Source organism: Trachypithecus francoisi, unplaced genomic scaffold, assembly GCF_009764315.1.
Source record: "Trachypithecus francoisi isolate TF-2019V2 unplaced genomic scaffold, Tfra_2.0 Lachesis_group2, whole genome shotgun sequence".
NCBI classification, from domain to species: Eukaryota; Metazoa; Chordata; class Mammalia; order Primates; family Cercopithecidae; genus Trachypithecus; species Trachypithecus francoisi.
The window spans coordinates 10,557,267-10,578,997 of record NW_022681465.1 but is presented as its reverse complement, the minus strand read 5'-3'; the positions used below and the strand labels follow the sequence as shown (position 1 = coordinate 10,578,997).

Here is a 21,731-nt window from a genome sequence, read left to right as displayed (position 1 = left end):
GCATGCATGCACACACGTGTGCACACACATATGCACAAAGCATTTACAAGATAAAGCAAATGTCAGAAAAGATTAGTGGCCATGTGCCATCTACATGCTATATATATTTTTCATTCTCTGTTTAGTCATCATTGGCTACTCTTCATTTAGGTAGCAGTTGTGAGAAATTAAATGTATCTATGTTCTAGAATTATGATGAGAAAATATCTGTTGAATGCTTCTTTTGTGCCCTTGATGGTTTTAGGTGCTGGGAATACCTAGCGGGCAAGATGGATTAGGTTTCTCCCCTCATGGAGCTGACATTCTAGTCAGTGGAGAAAAACAATAAGCCAGCAGACAGATAAATGAGGAATTTCAGATGAGGATGGAGTGCTATAAAGACAGGAAGACAGAGAGTGTATGAGTTGAGTGCCCAGTTTCTTCACATCTGATGGTCAAAGCAGGCCCCTTGAAAAGCTGATTCCAGAATGAGAAGGAGTTAACCACGTGAGGATCTGGAAGAGACAGTTCTCGGCAGTGGTATTGTGGGACTTTCTCCTTAGCCTAGCTAAAAACAGGGTCCTTGTCACATAACCATGAAAGATTAGGCTCCCAGACACTTGGAAGGGTGAGGAAAATGGAGTTTATTAGGCAAAAAGGAAAAAAGGGAAACAGGGACTCTCAGCAAAGCAAGAGTCCTGCTAGCTGGTTTCCCATCTCACAGATTGAATCCCAGGTGCCACCCAGGAACAGAAGACATCAGGCTCCTCTCCCCTGCAAAGGGAATGAATTTCTGTGACTCCACCCCATTTTGCCGGTGTGCAGGTAGTCAGAGTTTCTCTGGGGACCCCTTTATGCTTGGCTGTCTCAGTGGGAGTGGCTAACTCAAAGGCCCAAGGGGAAGAATTGGCTTGTCCTGCTAGAGGAACCTCAGAAAGGCCAGTGTGGCCAGAGGAGCTGAGAAGGATGAGCTCACAGTTGGGTAGGACCTCCGTCATGCAGGGTCTGGTAGGCCATGTGTGCTAGGGGTTGCATTTGGCTGCCCATGAAGACACCAACCACAAGGACTTCATTTAATAGAAATTTGTTTCCCACACAACAAAAGAGTCTAGAGGAGGAGTCCACAGCTCTGAAGAGCCTCCATGGACCCTCAGATTCCCACATGCCTTTGACCTTTCTGCTCTGTTACCTTTAGCATGTGATTTTCATGCCTTTGATTGCCTCACAGTTGCAATATGATTGTTCTACCTTTGGCTCTCTGTCTGAATTCAAGGTGGTACAAACGATGAAGTCATCAGGAGGAAGGGGTTCCCCATATTAAGAATGCAAATTTCCTCCAAAACCCCTCAGCAGATTTCCATGGTCAGAACGGTGTCACTTGGCCACCCCTGGCTACAAGGGAAGCTGAAAAATAAGTGTCTTTTTTTTTTTGTCTGTGAAGTTCACTACCTTCTTAACAGTATTTCCTTCATTAGAAATGCTGTTGAGTAGACAGATTATTCCACACTGTAATGAGTAGCTTGGATTGTATTCTAGAGAAGAAGCTATTTGCTAGTAGGTGGGAGAATCAGGAGTTCTTTGAACACGTGAAATTAACTTGGCTGTCACACTGTCAGGAGCAGACCGTATCTGAATCACATAGCACCCAAATATAATACGTTAGTGGCAGTGAACCTGTATGGGTCTGCAGCAACCTCAATTCTTGCCTCTTCGGAAGAATTCAACTGAGGGGTATAAAACAGAAAGAGAGACTGAGACAAGCTTTGAAGAAGAAGTGAAAGTTTATTTAAAAGCTTTATATCTGGAACAAAAGGAAAGTATGCTTGGAAGATGGCCAAGCAGGTAACTTTAGAGATCAGGTGCATGATTTGACCTTTGACTTAGGGTTTTATACACTGGCATACTTCTGGGGTCTTGCGTCCCTTGTCCCCCGATTCTTCCCTTGGGGTGGGCTGTCCACATGCATAGTGACTTGCCAGCACTTGGAAAGTGAGCAGGGGCCGTGTGTTTATTGGAGGTGTACACATGCTCACTTGAGGAAATCTTTCCTTACCAGCCCAATGTTCCTAGAAGGTCATATACCAGTTACATGATATATATGCCATTTTGCCTCTTGATGTGTGACAGAGATCTTATCAGGAAGCTGCTGATCACCACTTTCAGGTTTTTTCTATCTACTGGGTGACTGCCTTTCCCTGGCACTGACTGCAACCAATTATTATTTTAGAGAAACAGTGTAACAACTTCTTGACCATCACCTGATGGTCACACAACATTTCTAGCGGTGTGGGTTGTGGGGAAGAGTCCTCTCCTGCCCTGCTCAGGCCGACTAGCTACCTACTGTAACACCACCAGAGTTTCCCAATCAGTACAACCCTGGAGAACAGGTCACAGCCAAAGATACACAACCTGTCAGACCTCAGGGCAGTCCAGGGGCCACCAGGGCCCCTCTGGAGCTCTGCTCCTTCCTGCGAAGGCTTCCCCCCCACCCCCCAAGGGTTCCTTACCAATAGCATTTGAGTCTAAGATGCTGTCGCTCATAACATGCAACTTTGTTTTAGGTGCCACTAAGGGTAAAAACACTACCAATTAAAGGATACCACTATGTGCTCTTTCAACTTAAAATTTTCATTTTATACTTCCAAGAAATAGTTCTTTAGGCTTAAGACATAAGACATGAGTTTTTAATCATATAGCACCTTTGCACATACATAAAAAGGAAATTACTCATGAAATTAATCGGTTAGGTACTCTTAAACCTTCAAGAATGTGAGTGACGTGGTATCTCTTTAAAGAGTGCCCCAGTATTAATTTCAGGATTCTCTTCCAAACTGCTGGCACCCACTTGCAAGTTTGGATGTGAATGCAAGACAACGACAAGCATGTCATGACTGCAGCCTGGCCAACAATTATCCTATTAGTGGTGTTGAAATGTGTGTATGGAGTGGGGAATGCAAGACCAGTGTATGTTATGTGCATTTCCACGTGTGTCCTGATGCACAAGGAGTTGCGCAGCACTGAGTTAGACAACAAATAGAGAAGCCAAGGTGGTGGTGGTGAGTCTGGAGTTCAGTGGAGGGGCAGAAAGAGAGAAATGAGGTTGCAGATTTGGCACCGGTAAGCATCTGCAGGTGGTGACGGTGGTGAGTCCGGAGCTCAGTGCAGGGGCAGAAATAAATGGGGTTGCAGATTTGTCACCCGTAAGCATCTGCATGATAGTTGTCCACACGAGGCTCCATGTGATTATCTATGGGAAGTCTGGATAGAGAAGAAGGCCAATGCTGAGCCGTGGGATACTCAAATGTTTATAAATCTAGAAGAGGGCGAACCGCCAAGCTGACAGAGTGAGCAGCCAGGGTGGCCAGAAAACTGGAGGGTAAGGCAGTGATGTGGCACCTCTGGAGGAGCAGAGGAGGCGGCAATGGCCAGCTACATCAGGTGCCACTAAGAGCTTAAGTAGAATGAAAGTGGAAAATGACAGTTGGATCTGGCAGCACAGAGGTTAAGTGACTTCCACTAAAGGACCTCCCATGGTTGAGGGCATCGCTGCAGAGCTTGATGAAAACCAGACAAACTGGACTGGAGGGAGTGACAAGAGATGAGCTCAACCTTCTTGAACAGTTTTGTTGTCAAAGGGAAAACTACAATCAAGAGAGGGGTTGTGTTTCCTTCGCTAGAGAGATTAGGCCTGTCTGAATGCGAATCCAGCAAGGGCAGTGGGGAAGTTAACAGCAGTTGCAAAGCACTGGGGCAGGCGGGAAGAACACGATCCAAGACACAAGAGCCAGGCATTGGCCACGGCAACAGGAAGATGGTGAAAACCAAAAGTGTCTGAGACTGGTCTCAATTTAGGAAGTTTGTTTTGCCAAGGTTGAGGATGTGCAGTGACACACCCTCAGGAGGTTCTGATGACATGTGCCCAGGGTGGCCAGGTAACAGCTTCGTTTTACACATTTGAGGGAGACATGAGACATCAATCAATACATAAAATGTAGGTTGGCTCTTTAGGAGGTAAAATGTGAAGTGGGGACGTCCGGGTCCTAGGTACATTTAAAGTTTTCTGATAGGCAATTGGTTGAGAGTTATCTAAACACCTGGACTCAATAGAGGGGAATGTCCCGGTTGCATTAAGGAGTTCTGGAGACCAAGGTGTTATCATGCAGATGAAGCCGGGAAAATACTGCAAATGTTTCTTATCAGACCTAAAGAGTCGTCTATTATAGGGTCTCCGTGCGAATATTTGTGAGGCCATGTTTGACTTCCACTTCCCAGCAAGGGCTGAACTAGTTTTTCACGACAACTTAGAAGGCCACCAGCGGAGGGGAGGGTCCATCCGTTGGCTGCGGCGCTTAGAATTTTATTTCTGGTCCATACCAGGGGAGGGCAGGGCACAGAAACCACCCTCTGTTCTCCAGCGCTGGCCCTCACTCAGAAAGTAGGCTCTCCCCTCGCATCCTCTTTTAACAAATTTCTGCTCTCTCCGCCCCCGTCGCTGCCATGTGGGCTCGCCTTTCCGCGCTTCATTAGGCCCTGCCGCGGCGGGGGCTGAGGGCCTCAGGGGACGGTTGCCTCCCCGCCGGGACGCCCCGGCCCTGGCCCGCATGTGGGGCGCCGTCACCCCGCCGTCGCCGCATAGCCGGGAGCCTGGCTGAGCGCGTTCGCTGCAGGAGGCATCCTCAGCTAGATCCTGCTTAACTTCCCGCAGCCAGCCGGGGACCCCGCCTCCCTCTGCTTCCTTCTCCCTCTCACTCCTCCACCCCTGTCTCCCTTCCCCCCGCCTCCCCCGCCTCCCCCGCCCTCGGCCACAGCGTCCGACGTGGCGCGGCCGGCAGCGCAAGCTCCGTATACGTGACTCGCGGCCCGGCGGGGCGGGCGGGCTGCGGTGACGTCAGTGCGCACGTCGTGGGTGGGCTTGGCCGCGCCACGTCGGCTCGCGGCGGCCGCGCCCCCTTAACGGCAGTTGCACTCGCTCGGTTCACGCGGCCTCGGCGCCCCACGCGCGCGCGCGCGCGTCGCTCTCCCGCCCGCTCGCTTCCCGGAGCTCACACCCGCGCTCACTCACGCCCTCCCGCCTGGCCCGAGAACCGCGCCGCCGCCTCGGCCCCGCGGAAGCCCCGCCGCGCCATGTCTTCGCCTCCCGAAGGGAAACTAGAGACTAAAGCTGGACACCCGCCCGCCGGTATTGACTCGTTTCCCCTTTCTCTCCACGCGCGGGTGCCGGGGGCGGGCTCGAACCCGGGGGCGCCGGGCGGGGGCTCCGCGGGGGGGGGCCCCGGCGGGCGCTGAGACTTGGTCCGGGCCCTGATGTCCGCCCGAGGGGCGCGGGCCGCGGAGAGCTCGGGCGCCCAGGCCCGGGACGAGCCCGCCTGAGCTTCGGCCCGGCTTGCAGGCGGCGGAGACGCGTTTCTTCCTAAGGCTCGCGGGCCACCGTGTACCTGTGCGATTGCGCGCAGGCTCCGGTGCCTTGGGCGAACCCAGTTGCACAACTTATAACAAAGTTTTGGCGGATAATATTTACTTAGAAGGTACAAGTACAGATGTCTAGAAAGAAAGTAACAGAAACAATGAAAAGTCAGTGGTGTTAATATCATGGTAATGATTAATTAGAGGCTGCCAGCGTTTCATACCGATTCAAGAACCAAGGACCGGAAATAATTTTTATCATTAATCACTCAATATGACTTTCACCGCCAGTTTCTTCCACATCCAGATTTTTTTTTTCCAAAGGTGCTTTTTCTCTTTTTGAGCAAATTCTAAACTTCTGAGCCAAGGAAGTTAACGCCAGGAAAGAGCGGTCTTTCTTAGAACCTAGGGATCTAAGCAGCCTTCATGCTTCTGCGACCACCTCCTCTCTCTGGGCACAGTTTCTGTTTGCACTTTGGACTCTGTCCAGAAGGGTCTGTTTCCGTTTCTACTCTCCAGTGGCATTCGGCCCATATGGAGGGACACTGGTGAGAAGATCAAAGGCCTTGGGTCTCAGAAGCCAAGTCACCTCAATGTGTGGATGCGTGGGGTTCTTCTAGGGTCTTAATAGCACACCTTAGTGTCATAAACTCAGTCTTCTAGGAACAGAAGTCTTTGAGAAACATGGCTTCTTTTGGTGGCACATTTGTGCCATTTTCTTGTTACAATAAAGATTCCTGGCCGGGCGCGGTGGCTCACGCCTGTAATCCCAGCACTTTGGGAGGCCAAGGAGGGTGGATCACTTGAGGTCAGGAGTTCAAGACTAGCCTGGCTAACATAGTGAAAGCCCGTCTCTACTAAAAGTACAAAAATTAGCTGGGCGTGGTGGTGGGCGCCTGTAATCCCAGCTATTCAGGAGGCCGAGGCAGAAGAATGACTTGAACCAGGGAGGCAGAGGTTGTAGTGAGCCAAGATTGAGCCAAAGCACTCCAGCCTTGGCGACAACGCGAGCGAGACTCCATCTCAAAAAAAGAAAAAGAAAATTACCATTATCCTTCTCTGCTGTCCTCTACTGTAGGGCGGGAATTCCTTGCCCCAGCACAACGAATAGGAGCTGTTCTTTAAATATGTTGCAGTCCAGAGTAGGCAATATTTTTCGGTGGTGATGGAAGCTCTCTACGACAAAACTAACTGGCACTAGAAAAGAAAAATGTCTAACTGATGCCAGAGAACTTAAGAGGCATGGGGTTTTAGAAAATCATCCACTGGTTGGAAAATGGGCTTTGGGAGAATTTGTGTTGCATTGGTTTTAAGGACAAAAGAAAAAAAAGTACCTCAAAGGGAGGTACTTTTTTTTTTTAATGGGATTTCCTTTAAGGATAAGTGACTTCCATTCTACCACAGCAGGTCCCTGTCCACCGTGGGGAGAGCGCCTTGATTTCCACCTGGGGCAGAGCTGCCTCCAGGAACTGCCCTGGCCCTCCGCTCTCCAGGACCTGGGTTACATTAAAGCATATCTGTTGGAATGATACAGAACCAAAGTACAGTAATTAAATTGCATACAGAGATATACCCATATGGAGGATTTTTTTGTTTTGTTTTATTTATTTATTTATTTATTTATTTTGAAACAGAGTCTCACTCTGTCACCTAGGCTGGAGAGTAGTGGCACGATCTTGGCTCACTTCTACCTCCGCCTCCTGGGTTCAAGAGATTCTCCTGTGTCAGCCTCCCGAGTAGCTGGGATTACAGGCACCTGCCACCATGCCCGGCTAATTTTTGTATTTTTAGTAGAGACCGGGTTTTGCCATGTTGGCCAGGCTGGTCTCGAACTCCTGACCTCAGGTGAGCCACCCGCCTCAGCCTTCCAAAGTGCCCATATGGAGATTTTTAAGGTCAGAGGTATGAACTGTACATACTCACTCCCTGGGAAAAATTTCTTGCTGGACTCTGGTTTTCTTTGGATTGCAGAGTAAACAGCTAGGCTTTGTGAATTACAGAGTAAGTAGCTTATTTACCCCTCAGGAGGGAAGAGGCAGCTTATTTGTGCTAGTGTAGCAGTGAGCTTGGGTTCTAAGTTTGAGGACATCACTTCACGCTTCACTGGGACTCAGTTTTTCTCCTTTATGAAATGTGAGGTTTGGGCCTCAGGGCAAGTCGCAGGGAGGGGCTGTGTTTGCTGCAGTGACTCTTCTGGCCCTCTTCAGCGTCAGGGTACCAGCACTGTTCATCCCACAGGTAAACTCCTCTAGTGACTTCAGGGCAGCTCCTTTAGACTTACGGGATGAGCTCTTGACTTGTGGCAGTCACCGTCTGTCATCTGTCTCCAAGACGATAGTTAAGAGGAGGGGCCTGACAGCAGCACTCCTCAAATGCCAGCAGCACCCCTCAAATGCACTTTCCCAGGTGTTACAGAGGACTGTGTGAACCTTTTTTGGCAGGAAGCTCTGGTGTTCTTGTTTAGTCTGGCATTGCCAGAGAGTAGGCAGCTCTGAAGGGTAGATAGTTAAAAAAAAAAAAAAAAAAAAGGCAGTCCACTGCAATAAAGGATAATCATCAAGGATTGCCAAGAGCACAGTTCATAAACCAAAATCACTGCCTTAAACACATTGAGAATGCTTTCATTAAGTGCTTAAATTGGATAACAGACTTGTGCCTCAATGCTCAATCAGAAACAATAAAATTCTCTTACGGTGACTATCTTAATGTTCTTTTGTGTCTTCTCTTTATTGCTGTCTGGCCCATATCTCCTCCTGTACATTCCTGCAATCCCCTTGTTTTCCTTCGTGCACTAACCTTTGCCTGTCTGCCTGTCTTCTTGCTTCCAGGGTTGGGTCTTCTCCATCTCTTTATTCCCTGGGGCGGCACAAAATACTTAATAAGCGCTCCTGAGTTTCTCCAGGGCCTCTTCTCACCCCTCACTGCCCCCATAGCATACCGGGCCCACACGTTCCTCGGCTCTGAGCGCTCTCTACTGTGCACAGGGATGCAGGTGGCCCTCTCGGCCGGTTCAGGCAGCAGACTAGTGGAAACACTAATGAAGTATGTTGAGTGTCACAATGTACTGACACACTTCTAAGCACTTGGCACGTTTAACTCATGAAATCAGCAGTCATCTTACTGTTGAGATACCGAGCACAGTGCCATTTAAAAACCTGACCCAGAGCCGAGTGTGGTGACTCACGCCTGTCATCCCAGCACTGTGGGAGACCCCGGTGGGGAGAGCACCTGAGGTCAGCAGTTCAAGACTAGCCTGGCCAACATGGTGAAACCCCGTCCCTACCAAAAATACAAAATTAAGTGTGGTGATGGGTGCCTGTAATCTCAGCTACTCCGGAGACTGAGGCAGGAGAATCTCTTGAACCTGGGAGACAGAGGTTGCGGTGAGCCAGGATCATGCCACTGGCCTCCAGCCTGGGCGAGAAGAGCGAAAACTTAGTCTGAAAAAAAAAAAAAAAACCTTACCCAACTGTTTGGAGTATCTGTTACCAACTCGCCTGAGCTAGTGACCTACTGGGAGCAACTTCAGCAGCCTGTGGGACGACTCCGTCACTGGCCAGGTGCCTCCTCCCAAGGTGGGAGACGAATGAGGCAGTTTGTAAAGGCTTCTGAAGAGTGTTAGAGAAAGGTGCCGTGCAAATACAGGTATTGTTATTTACAAGTGATGATGGCACTGCATCACATCCTGGCAAATGTGCTGTCGTCTGCAGTCCTCTGTAAAAGTAATCCAGCCTTAATGATTTGAGACCTCACCACTGCTCTTGACTACAAAATCTTTGCAGAGAAATGGGGTGAGGCTGCTTGTTTGATGAGTTATTGCAAATGCAGATTAGCAAAGTTAGAATTAGCAAGATTCTTTCTGTTTCATCTAACAGCAGTCATAGCATTCCATAGCAGAAAGGGGGACCTAATTATAAGCCTTGCTATTGCTCATTTCTGCCAGTCTTTGTGAGTCTGTGGCAGTGAGATGGGTAAAATTTCTTTGTTAAATACATTTTGCTGGCCCAGTTCCCCTCCATTTCCCAGTGGAGCCAAAACCATGTGTCAGTAGAGTTCTCATAAATCTGCTACATGATAGCTTTGAATGTTACTAATCTTACATATGGTTTTCTTTGAAAAGCAGACTCTACATCCCCTCTCAAAGTGAATTAAATGGAAATATAAGCACAATTGTATTTGTTTCAAGTAAAGTGGAAAATAGACCATGTTACTTTTTTTAGTAACTTCAAAGTAACTTAGTTCTTACACTAATTGATCCTTCAGACATGAGTTAAGGATGCCTTTCAAAACTCGAGTGTAATTCCCCCTGAATTTTCTCCCTGAATTATCTCCCTCCAGAAAGACTTTCAGATTATCGATTGCTAGAAACGGAAGACTAATTTGTCTTCTATTAACCCTGCGGTCACAGATTTGCTAAGCATAGTCCCAATGTCAACCAGTCAGGACCATAGATTGAGGGGTCCAGATAAGAGGTCTGCTCTTGTTCCCAACATGCCAAGGAAAACAAGACCCTTTAGTTACCACGGTTTTTTTTTAGAAGCTTTCTGTCAAGGCGGCCCCTGACATTTCACCTCTTCCCTAGCCTTTTTTTTTTTTCTCCAGACAGGGTCTCACTCAGTCTTTTTTTTTTTTTTTTTTTTTTTTTTTTGAGACGGAGTCTCACTCTGTCGCCCAGGCTGGAGTGCAGTGGCCGGATCTCAGCTCACTGCAAGCTCCGCCTCCCGGGTTCCCGCCATTCTCCTGCCTCAGCCTCCCGAGTAGCTGGGACTACAGGCGCCCGCCACCTCGCCCGGCTAGTTTTTTTTTTTTTTTTTTGTATTTTTTAGTAGAGACGGGGTTTCACCGTGTTAGCCAGGATGGTCTCGATCTCCTGACCTCGTGATCCACCCGTCTCGGCCTCCCAAAGTGCTGGGATTACAGGCTTGAGCCACCGCGCCCGGCCAGGTCTCACTCAGTCTTGAGTGCAGTGGCATGACCTTGGCTCACTGTAACCTTGGCCTCCTGGGCTCGAGAGATCTTCTCGCCTCAGTGTGCTGAGTAGCTGGGACTACAAGTGTGCACCATCATACCCAGCTAATTTGTGTATTTTATGTAGATACAAGGTTTTACTATGTTGCCCAGTCAGGTCTCAAACTCCTGGGCTCAAGCGATTGCCCACCTTGGCCTCCCAAAGTGTTGGGACTTCAGGTATGAGCCACCACGCCCAGCCTTCTCTAGCCATTTTTGGTTATCTGTGCCTTCTCACGTCTTTGGTGAGTGTCCCTTTCATTTCGGCCAGTGCCCTGTGCATTCTTACTTGGTTTTGTGACTGCTTTCCCCTTCCCAGCTTCAGAAATCTTTTTTGTTTCTATAGAGAATATTCACTTTTGTATAAAGTACTAGATTAGGTATAGAAAATGATACTTCGTCTTGTAACAAACAACCTAAATTCTCAGTGGCCAAACTAATCCAAGTTTATTTTCTGTCTTGGGGGGTGGTCTTCTTAACAAAGAACAATTCAGAGGCCCAGACACTCCCTGCTGCATAACACCAGCTTTTCAATGTGTGGCTGCTGCAGAGGAGACGAGTGTAGGTCACCGTGCTGGGATCTGTATGGTGTGGCCAGCAAGTGGTGTGCGTCATCACATCAGTTTCCTATGGCTGCTGTACCAAATCACAATACACTTAGTGGTTTTAAACAACACAGTTTTATTATGTTATAGTTCTAGAGGTGAGACGTCCCAGATGGGTCTCACTGGGCTAAAATCAAGGTATCCACAGGTGACTGGTTCCTTTTGGATGCTCAGGGGAGAATCCATTTTCTTGCCTTTTCCAGCTTCTAGAGGCCACCTACTTTCCTTGGTTCATGGCCCCTTCCTCCACAAGCCAAGGAAAGCTTCTTCAAAGGCAGCAATGACCAGTCACATCCTCACATTGCACACTCGGATCCCTGATTCTTCTGCCTCCCTCTTTCACATTTAGAGACCCTTGAGATTACATGGGCCCATCTGGGTAATCCAGAATAATCTCCTCACCTTCACAGTCTGTGATTCTAAGCACAGAATAGCAGTTTCCCTTCTTTCTTCCTCAGCTTAAGGTCAGCTGATTACCAACCGTAATTCCATCTACAACCTTCATTTCCCCTGGCCATGTAGCCCAGCACACTTACAGGTTCCAGAGTGGGGGGACATGATGTCATGATGCTGCCCACCAAAGTCACTTTTCCCCATACTCTTGGGCAGGACTCAGCTTGATGCCCCCAATCCAACTACGGGGAAGCTGGGAGTGAAACTGGTGAACACCTGACTAGTCCTTGCCTCAACCAACTCCCAATGCCAGCTTTTCCAAAGCACCTCCAGGCAGCAGATCCTACTTTCCCCTAAACTTTCTGAAATCAGCCTCCCTATACTCAGGGATATACATGTAGCTGCTCCATGTACCTCCCAGCTTGAAAGGGGCCCAGTCAGCTGTCCAGCAGGGTGCCCATCCTGGCCCAGTCAGTACTGAATTTGTCCTTTGGGTCAAAAACCATGTCATGGATGGAACACACACTGCTGTGGAAGATGGAGTCAGGCATTACTACTTCAGAGTCAAAGCTCCGTGGCCCGGGGGGGGGTTCCCACTATGTCTCTGAACTTCATTCTTTAACGGGGTTGCTCCACGTAATTTAAGAGCCTTCTCACCTTCAGTCTATGATTCTGAGCACAGAATAAATAGCAATATGAAGCCAACAAGAATGCAAATTCAGGAATGTATCTGGGGCTCTGGTTCATTTTTTAGCACAAACCATTACTTCTAGCTTATATGTGCACACGTGAAAGCTCCTGTAAGGGCTCCATTTGGTCTGGGGGCAAGGGTCTCATTGGGGTCTTCAATAACTTGTAACTGTTATTGGGCCAGACTGTCAGCACTCACTCTCTGCGTACGTTCTTACCGCCTCTCACCCCTTTATCCTCTCCACTTTTTAGGGTTCCCACTTTCAGGTGCATGGGCTTCTATAAATGTGAGTCTCCACTTGCCAGTGATTTTCCTCTCTCCTGGTGGAGTCATTTTTCTTAACTAAGATAGGCCATAGTCTCTTGCTCTGTTCGCATTGGGAAGTTCTACCCACTAATCTCACCAACCCCTTTGCTTACCTGCCAATACATTGCTCTACCTAAAATCCTGTGGTTTAATCATAACCTGCAGCAGTGGTGGTTTTCTGTTTTGTTTTGTTCTTTCCACCAGAACAGTCCTCAGAACCTTTCATCTCTTCTTTTAGGTAGAAGAGCTTCGTTTGAATAATATTTCAATAGCTCTTCTCAGGCAAGAACAAAGGTAGCATATACTTGTGTGTCATGCTCCAGTACCTGCAGTGAATGCTTTTGGGACATTTGTGTGAATTAACAGCGCTTCCTAGCCCCCCACTGTAAACTGCTCCCTGGTTCATGGGACTCTTCCGGTATATCCCCTTTCTTCTTCCCGCAATAGCATTTTCTAGCTATTTTCTTGCTATTTGCTATTGCCATTTTCTTGCTATCTGCTATTGAGCACTAGCAGATAGCAAGCCACCAGTGACTCTCTCTTACAGCCAGCCATCCTGACACCTGAGGATGGATGCTTGGCCCAGGGTCCCATGTAGTCATTTGCTTCCCTGGTGTTTGCTTACCTCCCAGATGTGACCATGGGTAAAGCTTCCTCCACTCCCCTTCCCATTTGGGCGGGCAGCTGCTCTGTAGAGAGCTTTTCATTTCAAACTCACCTTTCCTTATCTAGGTAGTGTAATAACCTGGCCCTATCTGTAGGCCATTCCTTTGAGTTACTCTCAGAAGCCATGGTGCTCTGTTTCCTGGAAGGAGTCTGAGGAAGGAAAGGCTTACCTATGATTAAGGGTGGAACCCAGTCTGCTGCTTGCCAGCTGTGCGATTTGGGGCCACTGGCTTCCCCTTCTCCCTGCCTCAGGATCTACTCCCTGGGGCTGCTGTACGGTGGATAGATGCATGGACTCCACGTGGTTAGAGCAGTGCCTAGCACAGAGTGGTGATGAAGAGCAGAAGTTGGATCTGTGATTCTCCAGAATATTCCTCACTTAGGTGCTGATGTAATGGCAGAGGTCCTGGTGGTGATCAGCACCACGGTGGGCAGGTGCTTTACAGGGCATGGCCTTCATTCCCCAGCAACCCATAGGGCAGTGCTCTTTAAGGAACTGCTGTGAAGAGAGGGTAAAGAACTGGAAAAGCACCAACAATTTGAGGACTCTAGAGGCCTCTCTAAGTACTAAATGTTAAATTAAAAATCCGTTTAGTAAGACTAGCTAACAGTCGAGCACATCCTGTGTGCCAGGCCCTGTTGGAGGCATTTCATGTGTGCTAACTCATGTAATCCTCAGTTGGCCCTGAGAGAGGGGAACATTGTCACCCTTTCGTCATAGGTGGAAGACCCTGAGGCACAGAGAGCTTCAGCAACTTGCCCACACACAGCCACACACACACACAAGCACATACGTAGGCACACATGTGCACACACTTATGCACAGGCACATGCACACACAGGCAAAGCTGGGATTTGGACCCAAGGTTCTAGCTCCAGCATCTGTGTTCTTAGCCGCTGCACAGCACTTCTGCTAACTGGAAGCTTATTCTTTACATTTGAAGCTGTCATTTGAATAACCACCACCACAACAAAAATCTAAGGTTTTTCTATTTCTCCTAAAAATACTGATTTGCAAATCATTCTGCAAAGATTTCTGCAAAAGTAATTCTGCTTTTGTAGTTTTACAAATGAAGAATTCTAGAGACAGTGATGCAACAATCACAATAAATATGTGCTGTCATATTTTTTGGCAGTATTGCAAGTTAAAATGAACCTGTCTCAGCTTTGAGTTATTATTATGATTATTGCCACTTTTTATTGCTACATTAATCACCAAACATACTGAGAGGGATTAATGAAGTTAATTGTTTTTAGAAACTAAATTAAATGCAAGTGCTAATGCTGGGTGACTGAGCCCTGACATTGTGTGCTTATTTCAGTGGAGGAGTGGACAGGCTGCTCTGCAGGAGCTGCGGAAGACTTGATCATTTCAAATGTCACCTTGACATTCATCATTAGTTTTCTTTGTAGTTAGTTGCACAGCTCTTTTTATTTTTACTTTTTGAACACATCTGTGAGTTACAGTTTAAAAGTTTTACGTGTGCCAAGTTGAAAAGATTCAGAGATCATTTTTAAATGGGCATCTGTATTATTGGTTCATCCTGCCTTAACAAAATACCACAGACTGGGTGGCTTAAACCACAGACATTTATTTCTCCCAGCTTGGGAGTCTGAAGTCCACGATCAAGGTGTCGGCAGCCCTGCTTTCTCTTGAGGCCTCTCTCCTGGTCTTGCAGACGGCACTTTCTTGCTGTTACCTCACAGGCCATTTCTTTGTGTGTGCACATCCCCGGTGTCTCTTTCTCTTATAAAGACACCATTTCTATTATATTAGAGCCCTACCTCAATTCCTTATTTTAACTTGATTATCTTTTAAAGACCCTCTGTCCAAATACAATTGCAATTTAAGGGTGTGTCAGGACTCCAACCTATGAATTTGGGGGGTATACTATTCAGCCCATAATAGCATCTTTCATCAATTTCTGATGAGCATGGGAAAGAGGTGGGATAGAGCGGGGAGGAAAATTAATTTTTAAAGAGCATTTAGTGGGACAGTTCTTCTAAGCTCTTCCTTGGGCCCAAAACATTCATAACTCTGAGATCCTACGCTTCAAGAGAGTGGAAAATGACCCTAAGGTGTAGATAATTGTATTTTCAGTCTCCATTTCTGATTGGGAGGCCAACTACATAGGCTGGGAAATCTTAGATTAAAAAGCTGCCTGCAAATGGTAGGTCTCTTCTGTTTTGTCTTTGGCTTTTTGCTTTTTTTTAAAAAAAATTGACCTTGAAAGGAATTCCTAGAAACCCAAAACAAAGAAGGAACTGAAATTCAGACCTTTAGCATGAGAGGTGGGCTCACAGGAGGCAGGGAATAGCCAAGGCTGGATGCTCAGAGGCCACACCCCTGGGGACAGGGTGGAAGAGGGAAACCTGCCCAGTGGCCCTGGGAGGGCCAGGAAGCCGGGCTGTGTCAGCCTGGGCTCCACATGGGGACAGAAGTTTCCTTGAGAATTTGCAAGCAAAGGTTTGCTTTTACATGAGTTCAGTTCATATTTGCACTGTTTGGCAATTTGTCTTCTGAGAAATCTGCCTTGAAAAGGATTTTCAGACACCCATACTCCTGACTTGACAAAAACACAGGTAGCATCTCCCCAGAGGGTTGCTGTCTGCATCACAGGCCCCATAAGATCCTTACTGGTAAGGCCCAGTGAAGACAGGTTCCTCCTCCACAGTCTCCCAGGACAAGAGCAAGAATCCACAGACAAAAACAGACAGCAGGATTAGACTCCAGAGGACTTTAGAAAATCAAATAATTGGATATACAACTAAAATGATTATATAAAGGAACGCAAAAGAAAAGAATAAGACCCCATCAAATACAGACTTAGTGAATTTGAGACAAAAGCTCTAGGAATGAAAAATACAATGATTAAAAATCAATTGATGGGATATAGAGCATATTTTTGAGAGAATTACTGAGCAGGATTCTGTTTCCTTCTGCCCCAAGTAGAATCTCCTCTCTGTTGATAAGAGGTGCAGGCAGCAGGGAGATGTTAGTTCTAAACCCAAGCCAGCAGAGGAATGGTTTAAACACAGTTCTTCATTTTGCTTGCTCTCTTTTGCCCTTTTCTAACAGCTGCTGGGGCAATGCTGGTCCTGGGAGCAAATGTCACCATCTCCCTCCAGTCAGGGGCTGACGAAGTCTCCCAGGGAAATTGAAGACCAGTAAACCTGAAGCATGTAAGCCCCAGGCTGCCTCTCCCATTCTCCTTCCCATTCATCAGCAGCATAAAGAAACTTGGCCTGGACTTTCGTGACTCAGCAGGGTCCACCCCAATTTAAAATGCCAGAGGACATGGTGTGGCAAGTTGACTGTATCATGATGTTAGCCATCTTGTGGCGGAGACTTGAAGGGTAAAGCTCAGTAAGGCCTGCACCCAGAGCCTGGGGAGCCAATGACTGCAAGGAAAACGGCCCTGCTTTCTAGCCAGCACCCCACTCTCCCGAACGCCTCTCTCTCAACAGTCTGAGGAGGTTTATCTCCTTTCTGCAGATGAAGCAGGGAATCTTTGAGAATCTGAGACCCTAGTCTGAGACCACATAGCTAAGGGCGTGGAGGAACGTGCTGACCGCAAAACACATGCTGGTGGCTACCATGTGAGGCAGGCTTTTTGGATATAGGGCCAGCCAGCATTTCCAAATTCTGTTCCATGGAACACTGTAGTCTTGATGGAGGATAACTGGTATTATACCAAAAAAAAAAAAAAAAAAAGTGTGTGGTCAGATAGGCTGGGGAGAGCCGGCATGCTCTATGCCTGCTGTAAGTCTTCCTCATGCAGGGTAGCACACTAAGGGCCAAGAAGGTCTCTCTTGGGGAAACCTATTTAATTTTTCAGCCTAGCATTTCCCACTCTTACTAGATCCTACGTCACCCTACCCATTACAACACAGTATTAACATATTAGCCATAAAGGAATTGCAAATCAAACCACAATAAGAGACCACATCACACCCATTAGGATGGCTATAATTAAAAAGACACAATAGCAAGTGTTGGGAACATGTGGAGAATTGGAACCCACACACTGGTGGGAATGTGAAATAGTGTGGAGGCTTTGGAAGACAGCTTGGTGGTTTTCAGAAGGATAAATTCAGAGTTATCACGTGGCCTGGCAGTTCCATTTCTCGGTATATACTCAGGGAAATGAAAACATATGTCCATACAAAAACTTATGTATAGGTTCTTCATAGCTGCATTGCTCATAATAGCCAAAAAGTAGAAACAACACAAATGTCTAATTGACAAGTGGAGGGATACAATGTGATGTATCCATGCAATAGAATATTATTTGACAAGAAGAGGAATGAGATACTTACATGTGCTATAACATGGAGGAACCTGGAAAATACGCTAAGTGCACAGAGCTAGTCACCAAAGGCCACATATTTTATAATTCCACTTATATCAAACGTCCAGAATAAGCACGTGGCGGGTGACTGGCTGCCCGGAGTTGGGAGGGGTGGAATGGAGGGTGACTGTTCATGGGTGTGGGGTTTCTGTTTGGGGTGATGAAAATCTCCTAAAATTGATTATGGCAATGGTTGTACAATTCTGAATGCGCTCAAAGCCATTGAATTATACCATTTAAATGAGTGAATTGTATTCTACATGACTTACATATCTATAAAGCTGTTTTTTAAAACTAAGTTAACATCGGCCAGCGGTAGGCTTTCATAGCACAGTTTGGGTAAAGCTGCAGTAGAAGTTTTGTTGCCAATTGCCTGGGCTCTGTGAAGGCACAGTAGCTGTCCCATGTCACCCATCACCATATCACCCCATCAAAAACATCTTCGATATTTGAGAAGGTAAATTTCAGAGGGGAGGGTTGAGGTGAGTCCTTGTGTTGAGGCTGTGGAGAACTGAAAGCGGCAGCCATGCTCTTTGTGTAGTTTGTGCCCTGGTTACACTGCTCCTCTTACAAAATACTTGAAAGGTGACCAAATAGAAAAGCAAGAGCCTTGGAAAGTTTCTGAGCAGATCTATAGTGAGAGATTATGTTGAGTGCTGTATCATTTTGAATTTACCCCGACAGCCTTGACCTTCCCTAGTTAATCATTGTAATTGCCAGATTCTCCAGACTAACTTGTGGCCATTGAGCAACCAAAACCTTTCCAACTGGTCCCTCTGATCCACAGGTAGCCCCATTTCCACATTAATCCCACTCTTTCTGTTTTCATTTCAGTGAAAGCTGGTGGAATGCGAATTGTGCAGAAACATCCACATACTGGAGACACCAAAGAAGAGAAAGACAAGGATGACCAGGAATGGGAAAGCCCCAGGTGGGACGATGCTGGTGACTTGAGCATGTTTCCCAAAAACCCTATTCGGTTAAACATTAACATTTGTTCTCTGTTCTGTGATTCTGATAACTCCTGGGCTCTGTGGGGCCCTGTTCTGTGTACATTTCCCTTCCTAATCAGGGAGGAGGGGGCTTTGTTCTCAGGGGAGAAATAGAGCCCCTAGAGGTCCTCTTCCCTGACCAGTTCCCACGATCCCACCCTGTTCCCCACCCCACATCAGGGCTGGTGCCCCGTCTGTCTGTGCAGTTAGAGACCTACCTCCACCTGCCCAGGTGCCTGGGTTTAGCCAGTGTGCCTTCCTTCCTGGAAGCCAGGGCAAGCCAAGCCAAGCAGGAGCAACTGCCTGTGGCCCCTTCGTTTTCTGATGGTGGACACAGCTGCCCGCCACCCTCTCCCCAAGGCTAGACCACCAGAGTGGGCAAAGTAGACAAATTCTTGCACCTGTGAGTCTTTTGTGCTCCAGGTTTCTGTTGTCATTCCAGAGAAACAAATACTAACAATTTCTGGGCAGTAGTTTGCAACTTAGGCTTCCATACTGAAATCACATGGAGACCCTTGAGAATTGCCACACTGGTTGAACCTCAGGGGTGGACCTGTCTGTCTGTGGAGCCAGGGCAAAAACTTCTGATTTAAGAATGGTTAAAGCATTTCCTCCCTCGGATCATTAGCCAGATCTAGAATTACAAGGCCATGCCCTTATGAGGACTGGGTGTCCTTATATGATACCTCTGCTCCTAACCCTCCTGGGGCCAGCACAGGGGTCTCCTTGCAGACCCCTCCTCCCCGCTCAACACCTATTTTCCTTAAAGGTTCAGATTTCCAGTTGGGTTCAGGGATCCTGAAAGGAATCCATTTCTCTCGACTTTGCAATATGGAAACAGGCACCACTAACACACCTCTGCAGGAGCTCATCCGCATAGAAGAAAGCACTAAGCTAAGCTCTACTTATAGCTTGTCTCCAGATGATGTCTCGGCCAGAAGAGGAGAGGGTGTGGAAAGGGAAAGAGGCTGTGGAAAGAAGCTAACCTTGATTCCTGCAGATTAGGTGCATGCTTTTATTTCGTTTCATTCCAGCCATCCTGAATAGTAGGTGGTATTCTCCCCAGTTTGTGCACGAGGAAAAAGAACCCCAAAGAGGGTATCAGCTTGCCCGTGTCATGCATCTTGCTAGGTAATGGAGCAGGAATTTCAACCCAGTTCTCATGCAGTGCTCAGCGGGCTGGGCTTCCAAATGGGTACTTGCCAAGAGCAGGCACCCACATGAGGAAGTGGTGCATGTTCTTGGTAACCCTGCCTGTCTGCTTCTAAGTAGCCTTCCCCATTGAGTATTGTCTATAAAACCTCAGACAGTATGAGTTATGGAGCGGCCATGTGAGGGAAGGACAGCATTTTGGGTGACGTTTCTGAGTGATTATTAGTGATTATTGTCCATTTTAAATCATGAGATTAGCAGTGTAAAGATTCAGTCCCAGTTCTGGTTTTAAAAGAAGGCAGTTTAAAGAAAGTGCTAGAATTTTCCGGGCATGGTGGCTCACGCCAGTAATCCCAGCACTTTGGAAGGCCGAGGTGGGTGGATCACTTAAGGTCAGGGGTGCGAGACCAGCCTGGCCAACATGGGGAAAACCCGTCTCTACTAAAAATACAAAAATCAGTCAGGTGTGGTGACATGTGCCTGTAATCCCAGCTACTTGGGAGGCTGAGGCAGGAGAATCACCTGAACCCGGGAGGCAGAGATTACAGTGAGCCAAGATCGTGCCACTGCACTCCAGCTGCGGCAACAGACCGAAACTCCCATCTCACAAAAAGAAAAAAAAAAAGAAAACACTAGAATTATTTTTCTCATTGACTGTGTTCACAAAGCTGTGTTTGGAACATAATAGCATCAGCAACTCTCCCATAAGTTCACAGTTGTATATCTGAAAGACTTGCGGCCCGGCTTATTTTGGAATGGAGAAATTTGGGGGTTTAGGAGGATAATACTGTTTTTAGGAGAATAAAACCTTGCAAGTACCACATAGCACCCCCAGTGGGGTCTCAGGGAGCATGTTTTAATCTGTATGTGATGTTCAAACCGAATTAGATAATATTTTTAAATTTAGGGAGTCATGTCACTTCAGGTTAAGTTTTGCCTCAGTATAAGTTATTAGGAAACCTTCCATTTTCTGAGCATTCTTGAGTTTGGGAATTGAGGCTAAGAGTGTGTAAGCTTGTAGTAATTTCCCTCTAAGAAACCTGGGGTGTCGTTGCCCTCTTCAGAACCACTTGTTTCCCTAAGGAAGAATGAGGGCAAGAGATAACGCCTTGCCTAGAAGAAAGAGTCCTGGAAAGTTAATGAAACACATGCTTTTCTTGGTGAGTTTAAGTGGAGTAAGGTCCCAACAGCTAGTTCCCTGCCTAACACAGTGTCAATACAATGAGAGATAGCAATTTATTAGCAAGTTTAGAAATAAGGACAGAACAGCCCACTAGTTTTCTTTGTATTGATTTTTTTCGTGAGTTGAAATGCAGCTTTTCTAGAAGATGAGCAATTTAAATAGATAAGCCAGAGGATGAACGGTTGAAGAGGAAAGATGGAGCACCCCAGCACTGTAGATTGTAGCATCTTATTTACCTTAAAGATTTGTTCTCTATCTCTAGAGAACCAGATATTTTGAAGCAGGCGGACTGCAGGGTATGGTTTGCAAAGCACATGAGCAAGGCTTTTGTTGATATTGTTCCCTGCAGCCAAATTGCTGGGATACATTCCTGATGAGTGTGTTAGCATTTGTCCTCTTGACTTTGGCTTGGCTGTTTACTGCTGTGGGTTAAACAACTTGACACAGCATTTACAGAATGGGGTAAGCCTGTGTATACTCTTCAGCTACTGATGTAAGGTGCCAAAATAGCCCTTTCTAACACACTCCACCAGGCCTGGTACTCTGTGTAATAGTTTACTTTTACCACCGTGCACTCCCACTCCCCATTTCTCTGGTGGGCTGATTGAATAATCATAATTAATAATCATCATCACTCATTCGTACAGAGTGCAGTGAGCTTGGCCCTGTTCTAACTGCTCTGTTCATATTAATTCATTTGGTCTGTGCTACTACTCACTTTGTTATCATCCCTGTCTCAGAGCTGGTTATTATTGGCCATTACTCCCATTCTGAATTACTACTCCCTCTTCAACAGCTCTGAGAGTGAAGTGACTTTTCCAAGGGCACACGGTAAGTAAGTGTCAGTGCCAGCATTCCAGTGCTGGTGGCAGTTTCCAGATTCCCTATGCTCCTCCACAAGGCTTTGCTTACCCATTGAGCTCTTGTTTTGTGCTGGGCACTTGCTAAGTGCTTCACATTGGGTTTAATACCCACTGCACCCATAAGTTGGTATTACTGTGC

At 47.0% G+C, this 21,731-nt stretch overlaps 1 protein-coding gene across 2 annotated transcripts in view; it reads left to right on the top strand.

Annotated features, from left to right (window-relative positions):
* Positions 1-4,857: 4,857 nt before the first annotated feature.
* DAP (death associated protein) overlaps positions 4,858-21,731 on the top strand; it is a 76,548-nt gene continuing 59,674 nt past the window's right edge. Inside the window, exons 1-2 of one of the 2 annotated variants that reach the window (XM_033178801.1) lie at positions 4,858-5,158; positions 18,237-18,333. In XM_033178801.1, coding sequence (XP_033034692.1) covers positions 5,104-5,158; positions 18,237-18,333 — 152 coding nt within the window. In that variant the 5' untranslated portion in view covers positions 4,858-5,103. The remainder of the gene's footprint in view (positions 5,159-18,236; positions 18,334-21,731) is intronic. The other variant, XM_033178802.1, reaches the window with a different exon arrangement.